General features: G+C 36.2%; 3 protein-coding genes across 3 annotated transcripts; 2 read left to right on the top strand and 1 right to left on the bottom strand.

Annotated features, from left to right (window-relative positions):
- The first annotated feature begins 201 nt into the window (after nt 1-201).
- On the top strand, nt 202-4,450 carry LOC109209020 (helicase protein MOM1-like). Its single transcript, XM_019372183.1, has 7 exons — nt 202-458; nt 1,249-1,386; nt 1,456-1,776; nt 1,896-2,061; nt 2,361-3,302; nt 3,400-3,800; nt 4,381-4,450. Exons 1-4 carry the CDS (start codon nt 417-419, stop codon nt 2,019-2,021), a joined length of 627 nt encoding a protein of 208 aa, XP_019227728.1. The 5' UTR covers nt 202-416; the 3' UTR covers nt 2,022-2,061; nt 2,361-3,302; nt 3,400-3,800; nt 4,381-4,450.
- LOC109209022 lies at nt 4,356-6,324 on the top strand. Its single transcript, XM_019372184.1, has 3 exons — nt 4,356-4,773; nt 4,924-5,128; nt 5,521-6,324. The coding sequence occupies exons 1-3, from the start codon at nt 4,504-4,506 to the stop codon at nt 5,577-5,579; spliced, it is 534 nt and encodes a 177-aa protein (XP_019227729.1). The 5' UTR covers nt 4,356-4,503; the 3' UTR covers nt 5,580-6,324.
- A 1,017-nt stretch (nt 6,325-7,341) lies between these two features.
- LOC109209019 (phenylalanine ammonia-lyase) lies at nt 7,342-11,715 on the bottom strand. The gene is made up of 2 exons (XM_019372182.1): nt 11,138-11,715; nt 7,342-9,327 (listed from the first exon to the last, which is right to left on the bottom strand). Exons 1-2 carry the CDS (start codon nt 11,539-11,541, stop codon nt 7,578-7,580), a joined length of 2,154 nt encoding a protein of 717 aa, XP_019227727.1. The 5' UTR covers nt 11,542-11,715; the 3' UTR covers nt 7,342-7,577.
- Nucleotides 11,716-12,215: the final 500 nt, after the last annotated feature.

The following is a 12,215-nucleotide window of genomic DNA, read 5'->3' as shown; positions in this document are numbered from 1 at the left end:
CCTTTGAAATTTTGCTGAACCTCCATTGCGTTCCAAGTCAATCATAAATTTTGATACACTGATTTTCAAGCTTGCCGATGATTCTCCAATTTTTCTTTTGTTGTAATGTGATCCTCCAAGATTTTTACCTATATAAATGCCTGATGCAGCTTCGTTTGAGTCTAAATATTTAACTGGAGCTGAACTGTTCAATGTTTGGAATTTACAGGAGCGGATTTTGAAGGTGGTCTTATTTCTATTATCCTTGCCGAAGGATATTGGTTTGCCGTTTCTCATAATCACAACTTCTGCTGAACTTCCTCTTTGGGAAGCTGAGTTCTTACATTGGGCTTGCTAACATTGTTGTGTACAAAGGTAATAAAGATATACGAGCCATTATAAGAACACTCGAGTTTCACAACAAACAAGGTGCCATTATGTTTCAGGTTCTTCTGTCACCTTATGATGCTATTGTTCAGGTAAACTTCTTTTCGTTTTCATTTGTTTGCCTTATCGCATATAATGAGAGATGAATTATTCATATCATAATTCTCAAGTACTGATCTCTTTGAATGTTGTATCCCACTTGAACTAATTACAATGCATTGTACTTTCAGTCACATTAATATGGCATAATAGTTTTTCTGACCATGTATAGCATTTATCCTTCCGCAGGATCTTGAAATAATAGTTTTTCTGATCCATATATAGCATTTATCCTTCCGCAGGATCTTGAAATGCTGCATTTATCCTTAATAGGATCTTGAAATGCTTAAACCCATAAGTTAGGAGGCAGATACAAGATAATAATTTTTTCTGATCTACATATAGCATTATCCTTATTGTTTGATTGTCCCACATTGGTTTATGGAATAGGTTATTGTCTCCTTTTATAGATTTAGGCAATCCTCATCGGATGAGCTAACCTTGGGTTGAGTTGGTCCAAGATCCATTTTCTTAACATGGTATCAGAGCAACCCATTTCTATTCTTAGTTTATCCGATATTGGGCTCCCATGTTGTATTGTCCATTCTATATATGTCCAGCCGTGTGTGTGTGGGGATGTTAGATTGTTTCACATTGGTTGATTGAGCTATTGTCTGCTTATATGGTACTAGGCAATCCTCACCTCATGGGCTAGCGTTTGGGGTTGTGTTAAGGTCCATTTTCTCAACACTTATGCAGGATCTTGAAATGCTTAAATCCATAAGTGGCGGAGCAGATACGCTGCAATATGTTTCTGATCTTTATATAGCTATCCTTATGCAGGATCTTGAAATGCTTCAGCCAATAAGCTGGGGAGCAGTAATTATAGATCAGTGCCAGGGTTATGCCATGTCAATGCTTCTCTCACAAATTAAAGTGCTTGTTTCTGATATGAGATTGCTTATTTTCCGGCAACTAGAGGTTTGAATTCTTCTATTCTGTATAGATTCCCAAGTATCTGCAGCAACTTACTTTTCCTAAATGTATCAGGGTAGATGTGATAGAGGGTTCAATCACAGTAATGTTCTCTCTTTACTTGATCCTGAGTATGACAAGGCCAACAATGATCTGTCGGACACTGATCCCAACATAGACCTAACTGAATTCAAGGAAAGATTAAAGCGCTTTGTTGCATATGAGTGCAACTCCTCCACATCCAAGTTCATTGAGTACTGGGTTCCAGTCAAACTCTCCAATGAACAAATTGAGCAATATTGCGATTGCCTCTCTTCGAATTCAGCTTTGCTTTGCTCACGTTGGAAGAATGACTCACCAAATTCCCTCCATAACATACTTGTATCTACCAGGAAGGTTCGACTTGTTTTGACTGTTTTCAGCTTCCAATAATTTGTCTTTAAGAGTAAAACCTTCAGTTATTGTAAGTGACATATCACCATATCTCTGACTTGGACTTTCATTTTTGTTCTCAGTGTTGTGATCACCCTTACCTCGAAGACCAGTCTCTGCGAGACATAGTTCTAGAAGGCATTCCTGTAGATCAGCACTTTGATGCTGAAATTAAACTAAGTGGAAAATTGGAATTCCTCTATTCATGAGATCAAACAGCAAGGACAAAGAGTACTCATTCTTTTTCGGGTATCTGCTTTTACTTCTTCAAAATTTTCTTTCGTTTTAGTTCCTTCCTGATTTCCATATGTGTCTTTGATATTCCCAATTGACTGGATGCTACCATATAAATGATTATTGGTGCCTCTAGGAGCTCTCTTGTGTATTCTTTCTTATTTGTTATTTGTGAATGTATAAATCCCTCAGGAGATTGATTGTATTTTGTCGGATTTGCTCTAACATACATGTAAACTTATTTTATGTCTCTCTTATTGCCTTGCTAGCTAATATTCGTAATTTCGTATGATGCTAAGTTGTTTATGTTACAGTCTCTTGGTGGCTCGGGGGTTATTTCCATCGGGGACATCTTGGATGATTTTATTCATCGAAAATTGGTGAGGATTCTTATACACGCATTAGTGGGGAATTCAGTCGTAAATTGAAGCAAGCTACCTTGAACAATTTCAACAACGAGGGAAGTGGGAAATTTGCTTGTTTGATGGAGACTCGTGTTTGTGCTCCCAGCGTCAAGCTTTCGAGAATAGATACAATTATTTTGTTTAACAGTGACTGGGACCCAACTAATGATTTAAGATCCATGCAGAAGATTGCAATTTATTCAAAATTGGAGCATATAAAGGTACTCCGTCTATATTCATGTTTTACTGTTGAAGAGAAAGCGCTCATTCTTGCAAAGCAAGGTATGACAATTGACAGCAACATAGAGAATATAAAACAATTCCATGAGCTGCTAACTTGGGGTGCCTCTTATCTTTTCAATATGCTTGATTGTTTCCATGTACAATCTTCACAATCAAAAAGATCGTCTGACATTGCTGCTTTAGATGATGTCTGTGCTGAATTGTTAGGCCTGATGTCTAGTAACAGTGAGAACAGTGACAGCTGTTCAAAGATATTGAAAGTGCAGCAGAATGGGGGGACTTATCCAAGAAATATATCTCTACTTGGTGAAGTGGAAATGCAACTGATGGATGATTCTTCTTTTGTGAGAGGAATGACAAATGAACTTCCCAACGTTTTCTGGACAAGTCTGTTACATGGAACGGTTCGTAGGTGGAAACACTTGCCTATACTATCACAAGGGATTAGAAGGAAAGTTAGACCCCGGGTTGATTTGTGTCAGCCATCCGAAAGGGAACAAGTTTCTGAAAAGAAAGGCAGGAAAGAGGGCAATAAAGTTCATCTTACTCCAGAACCCAAGTTAAGGACGAAAAGGAAATTGCATGTCCAGGGAAAGAGACACAAACTTGGTAATGCAGTGCCTATGTTATATCTTTGTATCCATTAATTCTCCTTTATCATCAGACACTGACATATTTGCTTGTTGATGCCAAACTCATTTTCTAGGGATGTCTCATCTTTCTGCTGGTAATAAGTATAAATCCAGGCGTCTTGTGACTAATCCCAGTCCGCAGTGCGATATTGACCGGCAAGGTAGAGCAGCTATTGACAAGGTTCAGTCCGGAGTTGGCTTAACCATGACTGATCAGCATCGAAAAGAAAGTATTTCCATGAAATCAAATCAGGTGCGGGGATATCTTCCTGAATTCTTTTTCACTTCCTGAAATATTCTCCAAAATGCATCTGGAAATTGTTTTAAGTTCTAACAAGTAACATGAGAAATCAGTTTTTGAATGAATGAAGCAGTGGCCTCTAGCTTGTGATCTGGCATTAAATGAAATTCTCCTCTTGCTTGTTCATCAAGGGCTAAGTTACTGGATGACTCTGCAAAACTTACACCAGGGAAGGTATGGTAAAATTTTACCAGAGGAAAGGTAATATTCTCAATAAAAGAAATATTAACATCAAGAGATTGTGCAAGTTGTAAAAGTTGTCGAAGTTTTACAAAATGTTGAAATTTCATAGTTTTTTACGCCAGCAACAACAACAACAACAAACCTAGTGTAATTCCATAAGTGGGGCCTGGGGAGGGTAGTGTGTACGCAGACCTTACCCCTACCTTATAAGGTAGAGAGGGGGTTTCTTATGCCAGACAATTATGAAAAATATTGCCTTTATCATGAAATATATGAAATTTATGATCCCACCATGTGCTCATAGCATCTTATCTAAAACATTTTTGCATAAATTTTAATTAGATATTCCGTAGTAAGAGAATTTAGAATGTGGCTAAATGTTGGATGTGGTCCCTTATATGCACTGGGCAAGATGTTTCCGTCTGACAATCTATCTCGCGGTGCTGGTTTCATTTTCTTCACCTCTATTATCAATGGAATGAACTTTCATCTTTGTTATTGGTGCCATGAAGTTTCTTGAATCAGATTGGACACTTGATTGTTTTCTCAAACTTTCTTCTATCTACCTCAGCCGCCAGATTCCAATTTGCCCACCTCTACTGGCCGTGATCAAGCTCATGCATTTGTGCTCACTGACAATCACCAGAGCCATAGGAATTGTATTGATTCTTCCAGTCACCAGGTTTTAGATTTCATGGACCTTCAGCCAGAGGAGTCGAATTTGCCAATAGACTCTTCTATTCAGCGGTCTGCAGGAAATTTGCCACTGCAACAGCATACGAGTATAGGTGCAGGAAACGATGCGAGTATGAGAAGCAGAGACAGCCAGGAATATCAATGTCGTCCTGATGCCTCTCCAGACGCATCTGAGCTGCTTCAATCCCCTTGCTCATACCCACTTCAAATGGAGATGGAGAGGATACTAAAGGAGAGAGAACAAACTACAAAATTGCATGAAAATCTGGTTTGTCCGTCTGACCTGTGCCCCTTTCTTGTTCATTTCTGTGTCCTTTTGATTTATTATTATTATTATTTTTTTTTTTGTAATTTTAAAACATAATAATGCTTCCCATTGCAAAGATTACTGAAATTTTCATTATAAAATTTTATGCAGAATTTGCTCCTGATATCTGAATATGAAAAAGAGCTAGATGCAATAAAGAAGAAGTACGATTTGCTGTTTGAGATTGCTGACACAGAATTAGTTCAAAAGCACAAAGATCTTGATACACTCTACAACAAAGTGCATATGAATAAGTTACTAGCTGAAGCCATGACCCAGATACAAAATACTGCTTGGTCACTAGAGATGACAGAAGGTATGCATTTTTCTAACTTTTTACTTAATATTAATGATGGTAACTGCAGTTACATACGCTTGACAAGAACGGCACTTTGATCAATCTGTTAGTGGAGTCAAAGCTTTTTCAACTACACTTTTAAACAGTGAACAACATTTTCAAAAATAAAGCTACTAGTAGCATATTCCTCCTTTTCCTCTGGTCTGATTTTGTCCATACAGACGGCCTGTACTTTTCTAGTATTAATATTGCTTTGAGGATATAAATGTGAAATATAATAGGATAAATAACATCTCAAGCTCTTTTACTTTCAAACTCGATTAAATTTTGGCATTTTCCTGTCTCTCAGTTACTATGTCTAGTTTTATTAATAATATCCTTAATGTGTGCTTTCCGAATATGTATTACAGGAACTGGACAATCATCACCAAGCCGACCTAGTAGTGACCCAGCAGTGACCCAGCAGTGATTTCTGCATCAACACAACCAGCAAGTCAATCATCAGATGTTCTGAAGTATCCAAGTTTAGTTTCTGAACATGTCAACTCCGAGCAGCGAGCTGGGGACCATCAAATATCCTCTCAGAATTTTTCAATGGCTGTCATTCCATCTCAAAATGCTGAATTGCCTATAGTGACAGAGTCAGCTGCAGTTCCGCCAATAAGTGCAAGGGTCACCCGGAAAACGACAACCTCTGCTAATCTGCCGACACGTGGTTCACCTATGACCCCAACACGAAACTTGCAGCCTGTCATCCTCACACCATTTTTACCGACTAGTGTTCCAAGTCAACTCTCGATCCAAACTTTTAGTTATGCGGCGAGCCCTGGAACAGGCTGTGTACTAAGGGCACCAGCTCCGCACCTGAGACATTTTAGACCACTGTCAACAATGAATTCTTGGAATTCCAGCCTGTTGCAGCTGTGACACTGAACTTTTAATCAGCTGGCGAACAGATTTGGTGAATCACAATACTTGGGTTAGCACAGACAATATATTTGGTCACTTTGCTCTATATATAGTGTTATTAGGTTTTTGGTTGATCTCTAGAATGGTAGCTTGTCAAATTTCTAGGAACCCCTGGCACTGGGTAACGTTTTCTTGTAGGTTTTAAACTTAGTTGCCTGAGTCCATTTGTTGCATATAGCACTATACATGTAAAGTTTTGGCCTTCACCTTTTTGTTTCAAAAGATAATAGCTTCATGCATTTGAATATTTGGTCTAACAGGCATGAAATTGCCTGTTTTTTACAGAATTTTGCTGAAATACTGTCAGAGAAAAGCATTTACTCGATGATCGATTCATATTTCGTACATGTTAAGATGAGAACCAGTGGGCTGCCTCATGATCTGTTATGCTACTGGCCGCGATACGGCCAGTTCAGGAAGAAAAATTTACCTATACCAGATGTTTTCAGGCCAGTTGAAAGTGAGTTAATTTCTTATGTCAAAGAAACTGACTTTTGTTAAACCTACTAAAAGAATTATGAGACATACATACAGGTCTCAAGTATATACCATTACGGCATTACCAGTACACATTGTGCTTTTAGTACCGAATACCGATTGTCTTTCCTTTGTTCTTAACTTTGACTAAATTGTCATAATTTCTTTAGTTTAATATTACGCGATAGAAGTACTAGTCAAGTATAGTGCAAAACGAGAAATGTTTATATTGTTCTCTTTTCTTTTTAACTTTTCTAGAAGAAAAAAAATCAAATAATTGACATGAATGGGACTTTCCTAAAGTGACGGACATGACGTTTTAAGATTTTTAATGTCTCGGCTTTTGTCTCCTCATTGGTAATGTAATATTGTACTTATTTCTTTCTTACGTCAGTAGCTGAAAATTGTTTTAATATAACATTCGTGATTTTTCCTAATGAGTTTGTGCTAAATTACAGATTTTATACTAATTATAACAGTATAGACGATTTTTCTGTTTGGGTGTTGTAATTTTTTAATTGCCATGTTTACCTTGTGCTTAGGATCATTTTTTCAGACATATTAACGTCAATTTCATCAATTTATATTCCTTTTATTTGGAAATCATGAGATATCCCTTTATAGTTTGTTTTAAATATTTAGTATTCTACTCTTTTAAGAAGACAGAGTAACATAAGGGAATATAGGAGAAGAAGAATTGCCATGTTTACCATATGCTTACTGAACATTCCCTGATCCATTTTAATAAGAGAAAAAGAAGAGGAACAGATTGAATAGAAGAAGAATTGCCAGGAAGATTTAAGCACACTGTCACTTTTCATTAAGTTTATACTGAAAAGAGACATATACAGCTACAATCCAACATATTTAAAAGAGTTTTAACACTCTTTAAGCTAACCAAAAAACTATAAGTTCACAACATATTATGAGAGTAATTCACCAAAGAGTAAAAAAAAGAATCTGAAAAATAGCATTGACAAACATTAACAAAAGTTCCCGTCGCGCGAAATCAAGCAAACAACTAACAGATAGGAAGAGGAGCACCATTCCAGCTCTTGAGACACTCCAACATTGGATCAATGATCTGTCCATTGCACATTGCTGTGAACACCTTGTCACACTCCTCGCCCGGTGATCGGACTCTTTCTCCTGTCAACAATTCTGTTCCAAGCTCCTTTCTCACAAACCTGTACAATGGATAAGATCTGCATTCTGTAATCCTGTTAGCAATAGCAGGGTTGCCACTCTCCAATGCAGCTCTTGCATTCTCCACTTCTTTAGGTAAAACAGCCTTTAATTCGTCTTCGAAAGCTCCAATCTTTTGGAAGATTGAGCTGTTCACATTCTTCTCACTTTCACCATTCTTCATTGCATGATCAACAAGAACTTGTCTCAGTTTCTGCATTAAAGGGTAGTTGCAACTGCAAGGATCATCAGCGTAGGCGAACAAGTATTCCCTATCCACGACTCGAAGCAATTCCTTTTCACAGAATCTTGCTGGATGAAGTTCACCATTAGCACCCATTGTAAGAGTTCTCTTAGCTACTTGGCTAACTGTATTCTTGACTGCATTCTTTAAGTTTTCCTCCAAATGTCTCAAGTCGATAGCTTGGCAAAGTGCCACTAGATAAGTTGATGACATGAGCTTCAAGATATCGACAGCTTCAGCTGTTTTCCTTGCTGAGATTAAGCCTAAGGAGTTGACATCTTGGTTGTGTTGCTCAGCACTTTGGACATGGTTGGTCACTGGATTTGCCAAGAATTGAAGTTCTGAGCAGTAAGAAGCCATCGCGATTTCAGCTCCCTTGAAACCATAGTCCAAGCTTGGATTTCTTGATGCGGTGAGATTAGATGGCAAACCGTTATTGTAATAGTCGTTGACAAGTTCCGAGAATTGAGCAAACATCAATTTCCCAATTGATGCAAGAGCCAATCTTGCATTATCCATGGAGACGCCGATAGGGGTTCCCTGGAAGTTGCCACCATGTAACGCCTTGTTTCTTGAAACATCGATCAAGGGGTTATCGTTCACTGAGTTAATCTCCCTCTCAATCATCTTAGTTGCAGAGCGAATGACTTCAATTTGAGGGCCAAGCCATTGTGGAGATGTTCGGAGAGCATAACGATCTTGCTTTGGTTTTTGGAGAGGATCCATTTCATGTAGCTTTTGAGCCGCCTTCACATAAGAGCTTCCATCCAAAATGTGTTCCATAATAGCAGCAGCCTCAATTTGACCAGGGTGGTGCTTCAACTTGTGTGTCAAATGGTCAGTGAATTCGGGCTTTCCATTCATTACTTCAGCGAAAATCGCTGATAAAACTTCAGACATAACAGCAAGAATGTTGGAATCAAAGAGAACCATTGATGCCATACCAGAACCAACTGCTGTACCATTTACAAGAGCAAGTCCTTCCTTAGGCTGCAACTCGAAAAATCCACCATTAACACCAGCAACGCGGAACGCTTCTTCAGCATTAAGTGTCTCACCATTGGGACCAACAGCTTTGGAATTAGGCCTACCAGTGAGCAAACCAGCAATGTAGGATAACGGGACAAGATCGCCCGAGGCAGTGATCGTGCCACGGAGAGGTAAACATGGAGTGATGTTGCTGTTAATCAATTTTGTAATTGCTTCCAAGATTTCAAATCTGATGCCAGAGTATCCTTGTAAGAGTGTGTTGATCCTTACAAGCATTGCTGCCCTTGTTGCTGAATGTGGCAATGTGTGGTTTGTTTCTGTTCCATTTCCAAAAACACCAGCATTCAAGAACCTGCCAATTCAATGTCAGCTAGATTAGATATTGAACTGAATTATACCAATCAAATGTAAATAAGAACATGTGTTAACAACATATGTATAAAGCCAATTTTTCTCGGAAACCGATCTTTTATGTTATGTTATAATATATATCCTCTATAATATTGCTTCACTATAGCATCGGAAAATCGGAACAAATGCGACTGTTACAGAGATGTTTGACTATATAATATAGATCAAGAATTATACGGCTTTAAAAAAAATGAAAAACTAGTAGTGTGTTACATCATCTCCCATCATTTTTAAGTGATATAAGGACCCTTTAAAGTGTGGCACACATTTGTTATATTTTGGCCTTCTGGGTAGGTTGAGGGAAAAATGAAAAAAAGGGAAAATGACGCTTTATAGCTGTTCTCAAAATAATAGCCGAAAAGATCTATAATTTTTCTGTATGTTATATACCAAAATATACAAAGTCTATACACTTTTGCGACTACCGAATGTAAATAGTTTCGGCCGCAAACTAAAAGTAAATTAGGCCCAAAAATAAAAGTGAAAGTGAAAATTTGAGAGTTATATTGTAATTTCATAACAATTTTATCAATTCTCTTTAAATAAGTATAAAATTACCTATTTATAACTATTTTTATGCAACATTTATTTTAAAAATTATCAAAATTATTTGTGCTTTAAAATAAATAGATATCTGACAAGAGACAGCACATGGGATTCGACCCAAATAGTTGGAAATCTAAACTGTTTAAATAAGCCCACTTGTCTCTCATCTATTATTTGCGGACCCACAAAAATAAATTAACTAGTTAAAGATGTTTATTTGAATTATATTTTCTTTCTAATTTAGGAAAAAAGTAGTAGGAAAAATTTAATGAGTAAATTCTAACATGTACTTTGTACAAAACTAGAAGGATGGTGAAATGACTAAAATGACCCCCCACCTACCACACACTCTTTTTCCAACCCCACATAAGTCAAATAATTATAGATGTAGATGCAAAATTCATGTACTTCGTACCAAGTTCCAATATAAAATATTTTTCCAAGAACTATTTAATATTTTTCTTTATTCAATAATTCAAATTTCAAGATGTAAACATACAAACTTTATCATCTCTACTATGATAAAATAAGGAATATTTATAGTACCAGATTATATTATTCTATAATAATAAGTACTAACTCTTTATATTTGATCGGATATAATAAATTGAAATATAGCTGCTATAATGGTTTAGATTACATAGAAAATGTACACATTTTACCTTATAAATTGATATCTTAAAACTCATTTCCTCTTGCAAAAAGATTAGTTGACATAAGACTTAAAGTAAATCATTAATAACTATTGACTCAAAAATAATAGATAATTCTTTTTGTAAGGTCAAATAAGTATATCATTAATAGCTATTAACTCAAAATAGTAGATCATTAACTCACAAATACTAATCAGATTTTCTTGCAGAATAAGAATTTAGCTATTACTATACATGATCAACACAAAATAAATTCACAATCATCTAAAAGATAACTACATATAACTACTTACTATAAGCGAAATGAATAACGTAAAAATAACGTTAAATAACCTTCTACAGTGACAGTTTAAAAATTCCTTAACGGTATATAATATACGTATACCTTGAAAATGGTTAATTTAAATTATTTAACACTCTGAACGATAAAAATCTTTAAGAGACACTGATTGAACAAAATATTATGCCCCTGTCACTACGTTCAAATTCTGGGTCCGACTCTAGTATTTTTTATTGGAAAAAGCAAAGTTAAGTAGATGAAAAGTGGTTTACCTAATAAGTTCTTTTTGAAGAGCACCACCATTCTTGGTTCTTCTATGAGAAGTAGCACCAAAACCAGTAGTAACACCATAACTATCTGTTCCTTTATTCATACTATCCATAACCCAATCACTACTAGCTTTAACACCAGCTCTTGCATCTTCAGAAAGTTCAACTTTAACACCATTTGCACTTTTGTCCCTAACTGCAATAGCAGCCACTTGTGCCACTGTTAAAGTTTCACCACCAAGTTTTACCATTGGTTTTCTAAATTCACTCACCATTTTTTTCACTTCATCCAAATGACTCCCTCTTAAAGATTCAGACGCCATTTCCCAATTCAATGGATCAGTGGCTGATGATTTCTTGCACAACTCAAAGTCTTCTCCTCCATTAACATGACCATTTGATGCCATGGTTTGATCAAGAAATGGCTAAAAAATGAAGAATTGGCTAGAAATTAAAGAATTGGCTAGAAATCTTAAAGGGTGTGAGGAGATTTGGAGAAGAGAAAATGGCTAAGAATTGAAATTGTTTTTTCTTGTTTTTTTGAAGAGTGGTAGATAGGAGGTGTGGTGTATAAATAGAGGGGAATGGAACTAAAATGTTGGTAGGTAAAGAAAATATAGTGGCAAAGAAGACTAAATGGTGGTTGTTGGTAGATTAATTTTAGCCCTTGATTTTAGGTGTAATTAACGGTTGAGATTTGAGACTGACGTGGGTACTTCATGCAACATGGGTTTATTTATATATTTATTTATTTATTGTTAAAAAATGCAACAACAAAAAAAAAAAATGGTGGTTGGTGGATTTGGGAGAAGATTAGAGTTGTTTGGGTTGTTGGGAGAAAATTGGAGGGGTTAAATTGTAAATTCAACATTTTTCCTCTTCAAGTTGGTCTTTTTCTTTGTTTAAAAATGGAGTGTTTTTAATGTGTTTCAATAAATAAAGGATTATCTAAGAATTTATTTTGATTCAATCTGTAATTAATGAACCAGCAAATATATAATCTTTCCCTAGAAATATAAAATCTACTTCAATATATATTGGCATTTTTTTTCGTATTTTACGATTTAATTTCTCGTAACAA

Source organism: Nicotiana attenuata, unplaced genomic scaffold (assembly GCF_001879085.1).
Source record: "Nicotiana attenuata strain UT unplaced genomic scaffold, NIATTr2, whole genome shotgun sequence".
In the NCBI taxonomy this organism is placed as follows: domain Eukaryota; kingdom Viridiplantae; phylum Streptophyta; class Magnoliopsida; order Solanales; family Solanaceae; genus Nicotiana; species Nicotiana attenuata.
The sequence above is the reverse complement of the archived record's forward strand: the minus strand, read 5'-3'. Positions and strand labels throughout refer to the sequence as shown.